Source organism: Astatotilapia calliptera, chromosome 22 (assembly GCF_964374335.1).
Source record: "Astatotilapia calliptera chromosome 22, fAstCal68.1, whole genome shotgun sequence".
Taxonomy (NCBI): Eukaryota; Metazoa; Chordata; class Actinopteri; order Cichliformes; family Cichlidae; genus Astatotilapia; species Astatotilapia calliptera.
The window spans coordinates 1,518,455-1,537,381 of record NC_137442.1 but is presented as its reverse complement, the minus strand read 5'-3'; the positions used below and the strand labels follow the sequence as shown (position 1 = coordinate 1,537,381).

The window sequence follows — 18,927 nt, the reverse complement described above, 5'->3', positions numbered from 1 at the left end:
TTGATCAGCAGCCACAGAATCCTCCCAAACATCCCCAGTGTTTATTTTCATAAATAGGATTATTGCTGGTTGTGCCAGAGTTCGGTTTATATTTACTTTTTCATCCATGCGTGAGCTGATTGCTCCATTTGGTCTGGAGTTTCTGTTTGCTAACCTCACCAACATGCTTCAGGTGCTTTTAGAGTGGATCTTTGGCTGGTTGGGGTTCATACTGTGGAGCTGCTGCAGGACATCATCAGCTCCACACTGATGAAATCAACTGTGGGTGACTTTGGAGCCATGTGATGGAAAACCTCGGCTTTCCTAAAGCTCCCGAACTTATTTCTTCTCGAAGCTTCGAGGCCTTGAAAACATGACTCACGATCTGCTGCACGTCTTTCTGATAAAGTTTGAAAACATTTGATTTTTATTTCATTTATTACTTTTGGATTTTTGGCACTGAGGTGGAACAAACACGACCTCGACTTTGTGTCTGTTAAAGGTTTGTATGCAGGTCCTGCTCCTCCAGCTGTTTTAAGTCTTTTGAGTCCTCTGGTATGAAAAAACATCATTTTTTCCAGCCTGGTATAAAGAATTCGTTCATGCATGACGAATGATTTTGATCACTGTCTCAAATTCAGTTTGAATTTTTATTTTTTTGCACGTGAATGAAAAACTTTTCACGTTTCGTTTAATGTTTAGACGTGACATGAAAATGTGGCTTTTCTATATGACAATGACAGAAATGCAGCCGGTCATTAAAGCTTCGGCATGTGATGAACTTTAAGAATATTTAAAATGAAGATGCTAAAATTATAAACGTCCATGAAGCATCAGATCGGCTCCTCACTGGCTTCAGGGATCTAAGAAGGGAAAAGTGCTGAGTGAGAGTTCATAAAGCTGTGAAAGCTTATCGTAGGGCTCGATCAGGTGACTTTTTCCACTCACGCCAAGCTCTTTATACAACATTCACCCATTAACCCTTTAAAGCCGGTCGGAGCGGCACGCTCTGTTTTGCATAACTATTTTTAAATCCCGGTAGCACTGCAACCACGTAAGCTAGCGCAATAATTTTTTTGCATATGAAACCGGAGGAGTTGTACTTGCATCTTATGCCATCAGCTTGTCCTCGGTCACAGTTTCCTTCCACATATAGTTTTGCAAAAACTGCATAAAAAGCACTTGCAGCAACAAAAACATAATATTCCAGAAACACGCTTTGCCGATCCGATCAGCTGTTCATAACACTTCCTACCTTGGAACAGACGTCAGCGCGAACTATCGCATGTCCGCCATGACCTGCCCGAAACCGGAAGTGGCGTCATTTTCCTGGAAATGTAGTTTTTTTTACCATCAGGGCCTCATGAGCCTATCCGGTTGTTCAGTCTGACGTCACTAGCCGTGTCTGGGCCTAAACTCCGCTGCAGGTCCATATATCAAACGATCACTGTGGCATTACTGAGAGTTGAAAAACTGTCTAAAGTCTTTCATCTTTAATAAAATGATCAGCGTTCTGCTCTACCAGGTGTAACAATTGAGTTTAACATCCAGGCATCCATGAAAACGGAATTTATGACATTTAACGGAGTTAGAAGTTAGCAGGGAGTTAGCTCGCTAGCTTCTATCTAAATACTATATAGCATGTCCTGACTGCGGGGTTTTGGAAACAAATTCAAACGTACAGCTCTGTTATCACTTCCAGCATAAACGAAGACAGAAAACTAAACAGCAGTGACGTTTGTAGGGTTACTGAAGTTGGGCTAGCTGGTATATAATGATGTGCTACGTGACCGCTAGCGACACAGCTATGTTAGCATAATATAAACAAGCTAACTTTTTTTCCACTGGATAAAAGTTAACGTGAGTGTTCTCGGTGGTCAGGAACAAATGTAATCGCATAGCAGGATGCTGTAAAAGGACCAAACTTCAGCCAGGAGAACAACTGAGATAATCCATCCACAATACGAGGTTAGTCATTCATATACTGCTGCATGGGCTGGGCTGTAGTTACATCCTAAGGTTTTAAAAACTGAGCTTAAATAAATGATTAGTGGTAATAAAAGCCGAGGGAGGTCAACAGCGATCACTGACTGTTTTAGGAGCTTTTTGAGATTAAATAGAAGAAAATACAAAACATTAAACATGTTAACAACACAAAAGCCATATTAAACGCAGACTACTTTAGACCCGGAAGTAGGATTCGTCACGTCATCACTTAATAATCGGATACTGGTGTTTTTAAAAGTTATGTTTGACTTTATGACTTTCTGTGTCGTTTCTGGGATGCTGAGGACTCATATTGCACAGCTGGAAATAGTTTATTTTGATGCACATGCTGTTTTTTTGCAAATTTGCACTATAATATTTATTTTCGTTTTTCCTGCAGTGTATAAAAATTGCTGTATTTCAAAAATAAAACTATGAAGACACTCAAAATAAATTTCCTGTGGTGGGAAACTATTTTGTGAAACTTTTTTGTATTTACAGTTTTGAGGGATAAGCCTCTTAAATTTCTCTCACTAGAAATATATGTTAAAAAAACAAAAACGATTTTCAATTTTTTTGTAGTTTATTGCAAGTTTTTGCAATTTGTGTAATTACTATGCACTTAATGCAGACATATCCTTAAAATCTGGGCTATAATGGTTGTATTGATGTATAGCAACTTGAAATGCTCCCAAAAATGGCTCCACAGCATGTAAAAATATAATATAAGCTCTGGCAGACTTGGTTCTATGGTAGGACTTAAAGGGTTAAAGCCGTGTTTCTATGCTTTGTGTCCAACATTCACACACTGATGGATGATCTGGAGAACAAATGATCGTCCCTGCCTCAGCCTGGTTCTGATGGAGTTTTCCTGTTAAAAGTGAGTTTTTCCTTCCCACTGTTGCCAAGTTCATGCTAACAGGGATCTGTAACGGAGGCTTGTTAGCGCTCTGTAAGAGTGCTGTTGACATAAAAGTGTGCCCTCTTTAACGCTGATAGTCGCATCTTTCTGCTCTACAGATAAATATTGAAGGTAAGAAACGTGGTCGATCTAATAGAAATATCCAGTTTTACCTTTGCTTTCGTTTGAGCTGCAGCAGTTTCCTTCAGCCCCTCCACACGTCTCCCGGAGGGCTGACACCTCCCTCTCCAGCCTCTCCAGCCGCTCCCGCAGCGGAGCAAAGTCGGCGTCGCATCCACAAGATCCAGACCCAGACGCCGAATCTGAGGGAACCAGTTTGATCTTATGGGTCAGAACCAGAGGAGAACCAGGCGCCAGGTCAATTTCTTTACCTGCAAACGAGGACATTTGGTTGTGATTATATTCTGCAGTAGGAGCTGAGCTACAACACCCCCCACTGCTGTGAAAAACTACAGTTTCTGGATGTTCTTGTTTCAGGTCAGACTCTTTACCTCCTGTACTCCCATCAGATGCATCACCCTGAGTGGCACAGCCCTCTGAGATGACCACCTGCAACAGCAGAAAACACCAATCATTGCACTTTGTTTCATGTTAAGTTTTCATGTTCTCAATGCTGTGTTCTGCTGGTTTGTTCCACATATGGCTTCTCATGTTTCTACGTTCCTGTTGTCCTGGTTGAGTCCTCCTGTGTCGTATTGTCCATCTTCCCATCAGTGTGTTTGAGTCTAAACCTTTGAGTCGTCTTCCTGACTGTGTTTGGACTTTGTCAGGTTTTTGGACTGTGGATTTCTTGCAGCCACCTTTTTTCATGTTACTGAGCTCGGGGTGAAATAATCGCTGCTGCTCTGGAGCACAAAGTGTCATTTCTGAAAGAGTCCATTAGCATTATCCTTCATCGCAGCTCCTCTGATTGGCTGTTCGTCTATCTAGTTGAGTTTGCTCTGTGCCCGCTGGAAACTGGAGCTCAACAAAAAGGTTCCAGACAAATTCACATTTGCACATTAGTCCGGCGATGCCGGGGTAGATATATTACAGAAGGCGCAGGAGGTTTATGGCTTTAACTTTCTGCTTTTTCCAACATTAAAATGTGCTGGAGCGCAGGGCAGCAAAGACGTCAGTCATCAGTTAAAACACATCGAGAGTTTGTTGATGATAGGTCTCTGCAATTTATTCTTTGCTTGGACTGCAGACGGCTTGGAACTGAACTCTGACTGTGCAGTTGGCTTTTGCATCATCTCCTGAGCAGATTTCTGGATTCAAACGTCCTAACAATGAGATGCCTGTATGTTCATTACTGGCCTTCACTGGCTTCTTCCTGCAATAAGGAATCATCTGCAGACAGATATGAAAACTTAAAACTCCTGTGATTGCGGAGTCAGATGTTACAGGGGCCATCAAATAAAAGCAGATAAAGAAGAATTCCCTGAACCTTTTAACCACACTGACCCTCGTTTAACCCAGATGACCACTGAACTGCCGTGAGTCGGCCCATTTATCTCAGCTAAACCCTTAATCACCTTGAAGGAGTCCTGCTTGGTGTCCCTTGGTGTCCGTTGACCCCTTAACTGTAGCTCTTTGGAGGTTGACGGGGTCAGGAGGGCTGGGCCGGCCAGGAGGAGGAAGAGGAGGAGGCAGGGGATGAAAGGAAGCATCGCCAGGGTGGCACCAGGAGAAGACTTCCCTGGGTGTTTGAGGAGAAAGATGCCGGACCGCTCGGGAAATCGATGCTGACGGACGTTTGCCGGTAACAGCGGAGCCGGTTGCTTCCAGGACTCAGTTGGAACGAGTCTGCAGATCTGGACCTGCTCTCACTTCGCTTCAGTCACAGAGGTGATGGATTTTTTCCTCTCGCCTTTGCTCTCCATGGGTTTTCCCACTGGAAGAGACACAGAATTACACATTTAAGCTCACCTTAAATTTCATGTTAGCGCAGCAGACTCCACTTTGGCCACAATTAGCCGGAATAGGGGGCCATTAGCTGTTTATGGGCCCGTCAGCGGAGCATGGCGGCCAATAAAAACCCGATGGAAAAAGTAACTTGGTCTGAAAGAGTAGCTTGTTATCCTGCAGCCGATTTTCTGACATGCGGATCAGGCCGGGGCCTGGCAACGCCGAATATTACTTCAAGTGCAATTTGGCCCCAAACAGCCGATTATGTGTGGAGCATCTGAGGAAACAGATCCCAGTTTAGAGTTTCTTTACTTAAAAAAGAGGCAAAATTGAAGCTCTGTGAATGTTTGTAAGACTTCTTTAGATACTTACACCTTAAATCCTGTTCATGTGCAGGAGGAAACACTGCAAACTCCTCCTGGTTACATGACTTTTACTTTACATTGTTAGCATATTTATGAGCAGCAAGTAGCTCTGTGAATGGTCTGTCGGCCTCAGTAACCACCTGTGTGTCCTCTCAGTCCACTGGAGTGAAACAAGCATGTTTGCAGTGAAGCTGTGATGAGTGGATCCTGATGCCTCTTCAGCTTCAGCTTGCACCAGCCTGACTTCTATCTGTTATTTGTCTTTGGCTGTTTTAAAGCCTCCTATGAGAATAATTTAACTTTTGATGCAGGTGTCCTCAGGACTCGTCCATCATGTCTCTGCTTCAGCTCAGCTCTGGATCTGAACCCTGAACCCTGAACCTTTCCTCTCCGTCTGTCCACATGTTTCTCTGCTGCTAACTCGACCGACACACAGAGGCTTCTGCATGTGCGGTTTGATTTAGATCTCAGTCTGGACCTCGGCCAGTTTCTGCTCAGTGGGTCTAAGTGAGAACGATTACCTTGTAAATAGCTGCCTGTGACAGCTGTTCCAGCTGCTACGGGAGAACCTCAGGAGGGCAATACAAATTCTCAAAATACACCATGAAGGCTTCTCATGTGCTCTTCACCTTTACTCTCAGTGCTGCTGGAGGCTGTTCCCTCACTGCTTCCAGACTATGTGACAAACCTGTCGCTCCACGCCCACACTCAGGTTAATCATTTGATAGCACTGTAATGACCAGGAGGAGGAGATCTTATAAACCCTATAAATGTTCTTCTGGCTTCAAACCAGCAAGCAGGGGTGCAACTCCAGAAACTACTATTACCTAGTTAATATCGAGTAACACAGTCACAACCTTCAGACATACATGAGCGATCTCAGGTCTCAGAAACAGGAAACGGGTTTGACTTTGTGAAACTTTAACATTTGTGCTAACAGAATGATGAAAGATCAGGAACATCAGGAAGCACATTTACATGCTTTGGCCAAAAGCTTCCCCGAGACCACAGAGGATCACAGCAGCAAGAGTCCAGTGAGGAAATCTGGCAGCTGTGGGTGCAACAACACAGACTGTACATAAAAAATGGAAGTTGTTACTGTGACATCAGCCACTGGTTTCTGGATTCTGTGTTTTGAGGGCTCAGTGTTTTTGCAACCCGGTTAGCATATATGGACAACAGGGCGGCACGCTAAGGTAAATGCTAATACTAGCTAGCCCAGTTAGCAAGCTGCTTCCATAAAGTGGGTGCAGAGATTCCTGCTAATGTTTGCCAAGTAACAAAGTGATGAAATGTTAGGAAGGACTGTGTGTGTACCCTCACAGCAGCCATGCTATTGGTCAGATAAGTGCATTAAAAAGAAGCAGTTCAGAGATGAAGCTAGCAGCAGTACACAGTTACCATGAAGGGGGGAAAGTAGCTGTTTAGCAGCTTGTAAACCTGTAAATGTTTGATTCTGCTGTGAAGTCAGATGTTCTAACATGTGGCCTCTAGTGGACATTAGAGGAACTGCAGTTATTGGCAGTCATGAACTGCTGTAAGTTTTTAGTCCTGCAGGTTGCTGATTGACTTGCTGATGAGTGAAATAGCAGATTTTTTTTTTTAATCAAAGCAGTTATTTGATTCAGTCCATCACAGAGGACGGAGACTTCAGTGTCACAGAGACGACGTCCAAACATAAGCCTGCATCGATTCTGCTGCAGGATGCGTTATTACATGCACGAGTCTCTCTGATCTTTGGCTTTATACATAAAACTGAAAACATTTTACTTTGTCTGTATTTCTGCATCATTACTGCCTGGTTCTCTGTAAAATCCTGATTTGGATATTTGCTTTATGATTTCCGTCACAGCTCTGCAGCAGTCGGCACGTTTCACATCGTTGGATCATGTAAAAGAAATTATGATTTATTTTTTACATGAATGAATGTCTGAAAAACATGAATCTATTCCATTTGCTGCCAATTATTATCACCAAAACCCACAAATCCTCCCCTGTGAAGCTACAGCTGATGAGATCAAATTAATTTGGTCGTTAAACTGACAGAAAACAGACAAAAGTTCAAAAGTCCAACAATTAAATCTTTTTTCAACCAACAAATAAAAAGAAATCTTTTCAGTTTATTTGTAAAAGTCATAAAAATGACCAAAATATGAAACTCGTGTTCTTGCAAAGCTCATAAAAAATAAAGAGATAAATATCTAAGCAATTTAAAATAAATGAAACATGAAGCTAAAACCTTTTGAAACATCGTCGGCACTGAATGTAAAACAGCAGCTGCTCGTTTCACCCTCGTCCTCGAATGAAGAAAAGCAGCAATCATGGCTGCACAGTTCTGCTGTTTAAATGATGAATTTTCAAATGAAATCTGCTCTGCGTTACATTCATATTAAATGTTTATGAACCTCGCTCTCAGCAGAGTTTGTTCCTGCAGCAGCATCCTACCTGCTCAGAGAGGTGAGGAGTTTCCCTCAGCGGTGCTGAAGTCTCGTCTCAGTCCGGCTCTCTCGCTGACTGACCGGCAGGAGGAGGACGAGGAGGGTGATGGACGGAGCGAGAGAGGAGGGGAGGGGAGGAGGAGTGCAGTAAAATTTTCTCATACTTGAAGAATTTTTCCTCCCTCTCTCCTCTCTTCCTCCTCTGTTTCCCTCTGATGTAATTCTGTGGGCTTTACAGGTCCCCGCTGGGCGGAGGGCTGGAGATGGAAAACATCTGATTTTTAGATGTTTTCAGGGGCTCATGTGTTTCAGAGGGGTCTGCGTCCCCCGCTGCAGGACGCTCTGCTGGTTAGCGGGCGCTGAAGGACCCAGCTGACTCCACACAGGCGCGTGGCTGCGGGCGCTCGTGTTGCTCAGAGAGGATGTAAAATAGGTGCGTGACAGAGTTTTCATTCATGTGTGACTGCAGGTTTGGACAAAGTTACAGTGTGCTGATTCAAAGCATAGACTGTAAGTAAAGATGGAGGAAGGACTCCTGGGACTGGGAGACATTTTTAGTCCCTCGTGCTGTTTTATTGCTGCAAGAATGTGTTTGGATGATGTTTGCAAGCCTTGTTGGTAGGTCACGTCCAACCTGAGCCGGACTGCACACCTGCAGCCACCTGCCCACGCCCCTAACTGCAGACCTTAGCGATGTGAGTGTCTTTGGGGAGTGACTCAGTTTTGAAGCTGCCTTTAGTTTAGACGTGTGGTGTGAGACGACACCTGAAGGCACACTCAGAGCTTTATGGTCCAAATTTATCACCAGCTTCATGACCCGATGACCTCCCACTGACCTCCACCCTCTCACCACGAGCCCTGTTTTGTATTACCATGGTGCTCCGTGACTTTCTGGCGTGCTTTTGTTTGAGGATTTTGCAGCAATATTTGCACTTTGTGCATGAAGAGAGCAGCAGTGCAGTCTCACAGCGTGGTGCGCTCAGGCTGCGACCTCGTCTGAATTTTAAATCCTGCTCAGATCATAAAGAGTCTGAAAACCTCACAGTTCTACCGACACAAGTTTAGCAGAGGTCAGCAACTTCCCAGTGATTCCTTCAAAATAAGATTTGATGCTGGGGACAATACTTCCAGGTTTCTAATGAAACCACGCAGATATTTACCTTCATACATCCTCAAACAGGAACGAGTCAAACTTGATTTTAAGCTACAGAAGAAGAAGATCAGTCAGCTGATGCAGCTTCACACTGAGATGATGTAAATTTGAGAGTTTGAAACATAATACCAAACTCATTATTGTATAATTACAATTATTACAAATGAATGATCCTAATTCTAAATTGCAAACAAACTAAAACGGTTCATTTACCTGAGTATTAATATTTGATTGTTCTGTGTAGCTAAAGCATCTGTAATGCTCGTACACATGCATGCAGTGTTGTGTGCTCCCTCGTGTGCTTCACAGAGCTCACCGTCTTTACTGCCACCTTTAACTGCAGACCTCAGAAGTCTTCGGTTTGCCCCCGCGGCTGGTCGGCGGTGCTTTTGCGGTTCCCGTGGGAGCTCAGAAATGACTGAAATACCACAGAAACCAGGAACACATGCGCGATGAAGCGAAGGCTAATTGTACCACATGTGCGGCGGGCCGAGCCAAGCCAGCAACCAGAGCTTGTAAAAGTGGGAAAAGAGCGATTGAAGCTGACGCCCACGTCTTGATTGTCCCGTCAATAACTGTGACAGATCGAGTCTGAGGAAACAGCCGGTGCAGGTCACTGATTTATTTGGTTTCCATGGAGGTTTCTGGCACTTTCTGACCCACTAATGACCCAAACTACTCTGGTTTGTGTCAAAGCTCAGCCTGAGCATCGAGTTCGCTGTTATAGAGTCCAGAGTTTCTGTCCACCTGATCCATATTTGTTAGAACGTAATTGGTGAATTTTATACACATGAAAGTAAGAAAAGTGGAAAGTCCTGCAGAGACTGTGGAGCTCTGAGTGCTGCTGTCCCACCACAGCTCAGTCTAAAAACTGCAGCTCTTTGTCCAGATGTGCTGCCAAACAGGATGTGATGCGTGAACACCTCGTGAGTTAGAATCTCTTGGCTGCAGGGATCCAGACATGTGCAACATTCACACAACAGGGCGTTCACAGAGCCCATTAAAGCATCACTCACCGTGTGTTGCTGGGGTTAAATCCACTCAAGCTTCCCCTGCAACCCCCTGACCCTGCTCATCGCAGTCATGCCGTCGTGCACGATGCAGCCGGCGTTGCTGACGGTTTGTCGTACTCGTGAATGACGGCGTCGCCGCTGCTCGTGCACGTCTTCATTTCTGTGACCTGCTGTGCAAAGCTGTGCTCTGCGAGCAGCAGTGTAAAGCTCAGGCCTGTTTCCTGTCGGAGCAAACTTCCAACAAGCACTCATCAAAGAGAAATCGTGACAATGTGGAGAAATGAGTTTTATCTGACCTGAAGATGCTGAACACAGTGAACCGCCTGACCTGCTCCACATATTCTAATGTCACCCTTTTCTGACTGGCTTTCACCTACAAGCAGCAGGTGGGGGTGGAGATGCCTGTATGCCACACCCATTCAGTGACATCATACATATGAAACTGTACTTAGAGCAGTCTGACCTTAATGAGTCCAAACCACAGTAACTGAAGGTTATTAATTATGACAAATAAAGTTAAAAACTGTTGATCAGCTGCTCAGAAGCTGAGGCTCTTCATGCTGATGAAGCAGTCTGTGGTTAAAGTGGGCGGAGACAGAGTTTAGCGCTGTGGCGAGCGGACCTCCTCAGAGGGAGCTGCTGCTGTCACACTTTAGTCCTAACGCGAGGAAACAGGCGGACGCTGAGGTTTTCCCGCTGCTGCACATGTTTCATATCCTGTTGTTTGATTGACGGATTCGATGCTCCTGATGTTTAACTTAGTTTAAGTTTAGTGGAAACAGAGCAGGTCGCTCCCTCAGGGGAAAGTTGGAGGAAGAAATGAGGAAAGAAGCCATTTAAGTCTGAGAGGAGGTGAAGTCATAATGACAGCAGAGGGAACGGCTCATTAGCAGGGCGAAGAGTCTGTCTGACAGCCAGGACATCACAGGCTGAAACAGAGGCGACGAACGAAACAAGCAAGAAACCCAAAGTAAGGAAGAGGAGCAGGAAGAAGACGCTCAGAGGAAACCAGGAGCAGCCCGGAAATACAGTTTCCTCCAAAGTTTCGAGACGACAACGAGGAGGAACGAGCTTTTCTTCGTCTGCACTGGTGCAAGTTTGGAACTCATTTCATATCTCCAGTTAAAAGGACTAAATAAATAATCAATATTCCATCAGTACTGATGGAGGCCCCCTCAAACTGCGCTCGCCCACGCTCAGCAGGTCGGCGTGGAGACGAGAGGACGCTTGTTTGAAATAACTTAACAGTGAATCACTCTGAATGTTTCAAACATTAAAAATAAATAAATCAAGAAGATGAAAGAGAAACGAAACATTTTACGGTCCATTAATCGTGCACAACATCCAGAACTTCCTCTTAACTCTGAGAATCACAATCTGGTCGTTAAGTCTGACGTCACCAGTCGTGTCTGGGCTCAAACTCCGCTGCAGGTCCATAAATCAAACGATCCCGGCAGGATCACTGAGAGTTAAAAACTGTCTAAAGTCTTTCATCTTTAATAAAATGATCAGCGTTCTGCTCTACCAGGTGTAACAATTGAGTTTAACATCCAGGCATCCATGAAAACGGAATTTATGACATTTAACGGAGTTAGAAGTTAGCAGGGAGTTAGCTCGCTAGCTTCTATCTAAATACAATATAGCATGTCCTGACTGCGGGGTTTTGGAAACAAATTAAAACGTACAGCTCTGCTATCACTTCCAACATAAATGAAGACAGAAAACTAAACAGCAGTGATGTTTGTAGGGTTACTGAAGTTGGGCTAGCTGGTATATAATGATGCTAGCGACACAGCTATGTTAGCATAATATAAACAAGCTAACTTTTTTTCCACTGGATAAAAGTTAACGTGAGTGTTCTCGGTGGTCAGGAACAAATGTAATCGCATGGCAGGATGCTGTAAAAGGACCAAACTTCAGCCAGGAGAACAACTGAGATAATCCATCCACAATACGAGGTTAGTCATTCATATACTGCTGCATGGGCTGGGCTGTAGTTACATCCTAAGGTTTTAAAAACTGAGCTTAAATAAATGATTAGTGGTAATAAAAGCCGAGGGAGGTCAACAGTGATCACTGATTGTTTTAGGAGCTTTTTGAGATCAAATAGAAGAAAATACAAAACATTAAACATGTTAACAACACAAAAGCCATATTAAACGCAGACTACTTTAGACCCGGAAGTAGGATTCGTCACGTCATCACTTAAAGACCGGATAATAATCATGTGACAGGTCTGAAAGAGGCCGTCCTAACAGACGTCTGCAGCTCAGCATCAGGCTGACGTTCTGTTGTTGGATATGTGACGATGAGATCGAGCCGAGTCAGACAGAACGCGACGGCGGTTTGAACCTGATTCATGTGGAAGTGAAAAACCGCTCTGCGGTCGACCTTATGACTGGCTCCCTGTGTGCCGCCTCACTCGGAGCTTCCACCGTGCTAACCGTTTGTGCTCTGATGACTTCCTGCTCTCACCTCCACCACGAAACCACACGCGAGCAGCTGCGACGGGCAGATGTGACTTTGTTACAAAACGCAGTTTCTTTGTGTTTCAGAGAAAAGCTGAGTTGCCACAAAATCAGAGTAAACACTTGAATAAGCACTGAAGTGTTTACAGCTTGGAGTTGGGACATATGCAGATGACTGATGGTATGATGAAGAGGCTCGCTTGCCTAATAATCGTCTCTGGAGATGATTTTGGCGACGTGTCGAACATGGCACAGCGGTGCAACAAGGACGCCCAGGTCTGCATGAGTCTCTACCAACAAACCCACAGGGGAGATTATCCTGTAGTTCTCAAACTGGTGCTAAACTGGTGAGAACCCAGTACAGGTGAGCTGAGGAGCTTCAGCACTGTGAGCAGCTAACAGACGTCAGTGTTTCCTGCTCCGACGTGCAGACATCGTTCACAGGAGCCGTGGGTGTTTCCATCATCCGGCCTCAGCGGGCAGCAAGAAGAATGATGATGCTGCCACATCCAAACGGCACTCTGGGAAATCCTTCGTCCATAAACAGTCTGTTGAAAGTTGTAACATAGTTTATGTCATAAATCGTCCGCCTGGGTTGAATTAGTCGAACAAAGACCAAAGTGCATGTTTCGCCTGGTTAGCTGTGCGACTTTCCCCTGGTGTCCTGTAACGTCGGAGCGGGACCCTCGCAGCGTAGAGCAGCGCTCCGTTAGGTAAGAGACGCTTGGTGAGTTAAACAGATGAGTTATGAGCATTTCATTGTGCAGGTTTTCCCTCTGCACGCGTGCAGGAAGCAGGCGTGCAGCCAGACAGACGGACGGGTCCTGATGGGCCTGTTTGAACGCGAGCCGTGCACGCCAATGAAAATCTGACCCGCGCTGATGTCATGCTGCAGCCACCAGCAGGCACTGAGCCCACGTCACCCACAGAGCCTCTGGTTTTACTGGTGTTTCACAGCAGCAGGTATGAAGGTACGTCTGCGTGCGACTCTGAGGACTCGTTTCGTTTATTTGTTTCTATTCTCGGCAGCATCCTGGACTCGACTTTGCTTTGTTGAAGAGTTTCTCTGGAAGTTTGCTGTAAAGCGCTGGGTTTGCCCGAGGCTCAGCTGCATGATGGTTTTGTAGCTTTGATCGTCACAGAGCTAAATCAGTGACACACTCTCACACACACAGATGAGTTATAATCAGTCTTACATACATTTGGACACAGATCGTCAGCTGACCAGGAAGTCGGCTTGTTTTTGACGCATCTTTGTTCGTACCGGGTTCATCCTCCTTCCTGACTCGTTAGAGACCACGCCGTCATCAGGGATGTTCATGGTAGCCACTGGTACCTGACCACAGTTTTATGATTTTTGAAGCACAAACGTCCTGAACTACAACACAGCTGCACATCTGCCAAACAAAGCAGCAGTTGTGAGAAACTGAAAGTAAAACCTGCCAACTCTGATTCTGCTCTGCAAAGCAAACACGGACAAGAAGCACAAAGTTGAGCTGAAAAAAATCGGCGTGTTGGGACGGGCGGCGGTTGAGTCTGAAGCCCAAACACGTCCTCTGCATCTGACCTGCTGACCTGCGGTCTGCAGCGCGGGAAGGAAGCGATCCCTGCGCTAACGGGTCATTAACCGTCGCCTCGCTGTAAAACCGTCAGTTTGACAACCAGAGGGAGCAGACTCGTGTCACATTTAAGGGTCATGCATTTAAACATCTGCACAAAATAAACACGGCCGCTTTAACATGAATGAAGTCTTTAAACCAGCAGCTCCGCCTCACACGTGCTGCCCACAAGCCGGAGGCGTGCAGAGGTCAAAGACGCAGAACCCAGAGCTGCCCCGTGGTGGGTGATGTGGAACAAAGTGCTGCCTGCCAAATAATTAGGCTCAATAATCTTCCCCTCAGTCATTGGTGTTGGGCTAAACCTGAAATAAGTCTTAAAGCCTCCCAAACCTCACATAATGTGCTTAATCCTCAAATACACACTGGATTTGAAAAAGGGTGAGAGAGGTTTTTATCGAACAGCTTGATTTATGTGACAGTCCTGTGTATTTGACCCGGGTCCTCATAGGCTGCAGGTTTCAAGCTCCCGTCGCAGCAGATGAGCATAGCAGAAACGCAGCCTCTGCAGTGCATGACTGTGACGGAGGCCAACGCACGCCGGGTAAAAGATGGGCGCATGTGCCGCTGCGAGCGCTGACTCACATTTTCCAGTCGAAGCAGCGCGAGTCACACACACCTACTACACAAACCCAGAGCAGCGTCTCCACCAATCAGCTGCCTGTCAGCCGGGCAGATGTGGAGCTCTAGTTTATAAATATGTGCAGCGATGGCCAATAATAAAGAATCAATGCAAAAATATACAAGACTAGTTACAGTACTGGTGCACTAAAATGTGCACACACACCAAACATCGATCAGAAATCTCCAGAACAAACAACAACAACCTGCTGTGATGACTCGGAGGTAAAGTGCACCTCTGCTGCTTATTCACAGACCCCGCTCACTTCATCCAAACTGCTGAAGACAACTTCGTAAAAACGACCATATTAGGGTTAGCCCATCTTTATGACATCACAAAGATCCGAGGGTAGAAAAACTGTGTTGCATGACCGGATTACAAACTCAAAGAGAAACCACCTTCAAAGTTTTTTTCTTCGGTTCTGATGCTTCCTGCTACGTGTTTCTGAAGGATCCAGTAAGTCTTATTGGCTAAGCCTGTAACCAATGAGGTTTATTAAATCTGCACATGTGATCCAAAATATTTCCAAAGCACTTCTGAAACACTGACATGAACTGAAATCCTTCATTTGCAGCCGTGAACAGCTTCTGTGCTGCGTTTGGTTTGTGCTGAGCAGCTTAGCATGAACAGTGAATGATGCGAGCAAAGCAGGTCTGAGGTGAGCTTTGTTCAGTTTGGCAGTGAGCGACGACAGGTCAGGTTGTCATGAAGCCATCGTAATACGCACGTTCTTTAGACTGATCTACACGCGTGCACGTGCGCACACACGTGTGCGACACAATCAGCAGCACAGGTCACGCCGAGGTTTCGCTAATATCAGCTTTCATGGGAAAATCGGCTTTTCTCCTGCTTGTTGATGTGTTTTCTTTGTGTTTCTGTGCGTTTGCCACCGACCTCTGGTTTCTCCATCTCAGAGCGATGCTGGAAGAACATCAAGACACGTCGCAGCGTTCGCCCCGCTGAGAGGTGGAGAGGGAGCGTGGGGGCAGACTTTATAAGAGCTTCTGCCTCCCTCTGTCTCATTTCCCCTCCATCGTTCCTTCAGCATGTGCAGCTCCCGATCATCTCATCTCAAAAAAAGGCTGAAGGACAGAGACGTGGAGGAAGCCTCCACCTCTGACAGACAGATGGAGCTTTAAAACCACAGTTTCATTCATGTCTTTATAAAAAATCTTTGCTTTTATCTTAAAATAACTGAAAAGCAGACGGACAGGCGGGTGACTCAAAGGCTCGGGGTTTTCCGTCTGCCTTCACCCGCCTCTCGTGCTGCTGTGGAGGAAATATTTCATTGTGAAAGGTTGAATGTGTCCCAGAAATATGAGGTTAGATGGTGGAGCTGGACGCGCTCCAGCGTCGGCGGCAGCCTTTGTTTGGGCCGAGTCACGCCGTGGGAAAAGCCTCGCTGTAGGCCGACACAGATGCCTGCGAGCTTGCTCATATGTCACAGACACACAGAGCGCTGTCAGCCGTCTGCAGCCTCCAGACCATTCGCCCCGTACGGTCCGAAGCCGGTGACGCAGTGTTCGATTCTCCTCACACCGCGATCCAGGCGACTACAGCTCTATAGGCCCCCGGGGGCCCAGGGCCCCAGCCTCCATTATAAAGGGTCTGAACACGTCGCTCTAAAAACTCTATCGAACAGACACAAAATAACTACAGCGAGGCAAACCATGACATGATACATGTCACTCTGTAACCCCACTGAGGCTGAAGATAACCCACAGGGAGTCAAATCCACACGAAACTCAAAGACCTCCGAGCGAGACAACGATGGATATTAACCACAGAAACACACGAAGCCAAACACGCTTCATCTGGTGTTTAAAGTGTTTGCAGATGTAAATATGACAAGCAAAGAAAATTCATGTCACTGTCAGGAAAAATGAAAAGTCACGTCTGGGAGACGTGTTCCCACGGAAGCTGAAAGCAGCCATTGTGCCCGCGTGGAGGAGGAAAGTCCTCCGTGAAATCCCAAGTATTCCGACGTAAATGAGAAAGAGAATCTGAATTATGCAGAGTCGCAAACATCCGAGCAGCGAGGAGCGACAGAGAGAAAAGCAATAACAAAGTAATAACAGCTTCTTATCATCTGTAATAACTCTACGTGTCTGGCAGCGGTGCAGCGACGAGTCATGGCAACCATCCAATAATATTTGGCTCGCATCCACCGAGCTCGCCAAGGTCAACGGTCCAAAACTGATAAAAGCCTATGCATGTTTGACCTCTGACCTCTGCTACAGTCACAGTGAGAATAACACTTATCATAAAGTTTCTGTTGTAGAGAAAGATTTATTATAATAACAGGATGTTTGAACACGTGCAGTTTTCCTGACTGTCTGTGATCGAGACGTTTTTACATTTGATATTTAAAACCAAACATTTAACCTGAACAATCAAATATCGACGTAATAAAAATAATAACTAAACTCAATATCGTGCTAAGAAAATAAAAATGAGTCTCATCATGCAAACAACAAAAGCCTGCCGTCGTTTTCACGACAAACCAAAACAGATGCCCTTCAGTCTTTCACACTTTGGTAAATTCATGTGAGGAACATCAACGTTTTCCACGCTGATATGGAAAAACGTTGCTGTGGTGATCCTTGATCTATCGTTCTGACTATGACACGGACTCAGCAAGGAAAAGGATAAAAACATGTGAGAGTGATGCCGGACGTCCCAAATGCTTCCAGTGTGCGATCCAAACGTGAAACGCAGCCGTCGTGTGACGAGCGCTCGTCAAAAACACAACGGTGCTTCTGTTTGCTGCAGCCAGCAGCTCCTCAGCTCACATCTGTGATGCTGGTTTCGTTTATCATCGGGGGATTCGGTAACTGAATCTTTAACTGGAGGCACGCTGTAGAGAGAAGTGATGTCATGCAGGTCCAGCAGCACCGTCATCATCCTCGCCATCACCCAGGACTCGGCTCCTCTCTGCACGATGCCGTGCAGAAGCCTGCAGGGACACTTTATGTTTGCTCTGGTCCTGTTTGAGGTGAAACATCAGGAGTATGCAGATGTGCTGCAGCCGCCGGTGCACCTGAAACGGTGCTGACACACATTGAAGTCCCTCTGCAGCAGCTCTTCCTGATGTTACATGCAGACGTCGCTGAACCGCGGCCTCAGGCTTCAACTCAGGCAGCAGCTTAATAGAGGAGTGTGCAGTAAGTAGCACCGTACTCTGCATTAAACAGCTCTGTGTGTGGAAAAGTAAAACATCATTTTATCGTTCACTATAAACACTTTACTGCTCCACAAACACAAATGCATTGATAGGTTCAGTCTGCTGCAGATGTTTGTCCTGGTTCAAACATCATTAACGTGTAGAAACTGCTTCTCATCATGTCATCGTTTCTTCGTCTTCATTTCTCAAGAAAGCAGCGACCTGTAACAAACACCATTTTTAAAAAGCTGACAAAGTTTGTACGTGCATCCGTCTTCATCACCTTTAGCAGACACACAGCTGCACAGCTGGCAGAGTACATGTAGCTTAATGAAGAGCTCGGACATCATTTGGTTTACCGGTGATCTTATTCACTCACTGCTCACAGCTGATGAGCAGAGGTGAAGGCAGGAAACAGATTCAGCATCGTCACAGATGCTGCACCGACTCGCCCGTCAGACTCCACCCTGTTCCAGCTGAGTTCAGGCCTCCAGGTGTTAAATCTCATTTTAGCTGCTTCCTGTCACGGTTTGAGGAACGAAAGAGGAAGAGAAAATCTCAAAATTCCTTCTATATAAATTATGAGGAGCCAATGATGTTGGGCAGAGATCAGAGTCCACCAACGGCTATTCTAATGTATCGTCTGCAGCACGGACTGAGGTCTCGCCCCCCATCATCTACCCTACAGTTGGGGACGCCTGCAGTCTTACGCCTTTTTCAGTTCACAGAGCACCTGCAGACGGTCCAAACTCACAGACCATCCGGGACTCTCTCCAATGTTCTGGAGCTTCACTGGGAGGCTGACAGTTGTGGTCCACCTGAAGCTGGACCATCTTCTACGTTAGCCTGTCCACATGGCGTTAGCCTCTGAGGACAGCGAGCAGGTTTCAGCCAGAGTCAGGAGACGCCCGGCCGACTTTAATCCTTTAATGTTTGCTGGTTACTGTTTGCTGATGCAGATGAGAAAAGGTCACAAAGAGCTAAATCGTCAGCAGATGTCAGCCGATGGTTTCAAGATTGCATTTTGGCAAAAGAATTTCCTGGTTTCTCTCCTCTCGGCCTGTTTAGCAGCATTCGTGTAAGAACAGCAGAAGGGTTTGAACTCCACTGCCCTGTGACTGTAATCCAGTCCCAGGCACGTTCTCAGCCTTATGTCCACAGTAATAATTACACCTGCAAATGAAATCCCATCTGGAGCCGAGCTTTTTCTTTCTCCGGGATGTGATCAGCTGTGTGTGGTGATGGAGGGAAATCTGATGGACTTACATGAATACATAGAAACTACAGCAGAGCTTCATCCTGTGACGAGTGT

At 45.8% G+C, this 18,927-nt stretch overlaps 1 protein-coding gene across 3 annotated transcripts in view; it reads right to left on the bottom strand.

The window, feature by feature from the left end:
- The window catches only part of LOC113014508 (tenascin-like), a 52,975-nt gene extending 42,762 nt beyond the window's left edge, over nucleotides 1–10,213 (bottom strand). The window contains exons 1-5 of one of the 3 annotated variants that reach the window (XM_080296700.1): nucleotides 7,588–10,213; nucleotides 6,121–6,193; nucleotides 4,405–4,763; nucleotides 3,379–3,436; nucleotides 3,040–3,258 (exon numbers count right to left, since the gene is read on the bottom strand). In XM_080296700.1, the coding sequence (XP_080152826.1) occupies nucleotides 3,040–3,258; nucleotides 3,379–3,436; nucleotides 4,405–4,539 (412 nt within the window). In that variant the 5' untranslated portion in view covers nucleotides 4,540–4,763; nucleotides 6,121–6,193; nucleotides 7,588–10,213. The remainder of the gene's footprint in view (nucleotides 1–3,039; nucleotides 3,259–3,378; nucleotides 3,437–4,404; nucleotides 4,764–6,120; nucleotides 6,194–7,587) is intronic. The other 2 variants (XM_080296701.1, XM_026156090.2) reach the window with 2 other exon arrangements.
- Nucleotides 10,214–18,927: the final 8,714 nt, after the last annotated feature.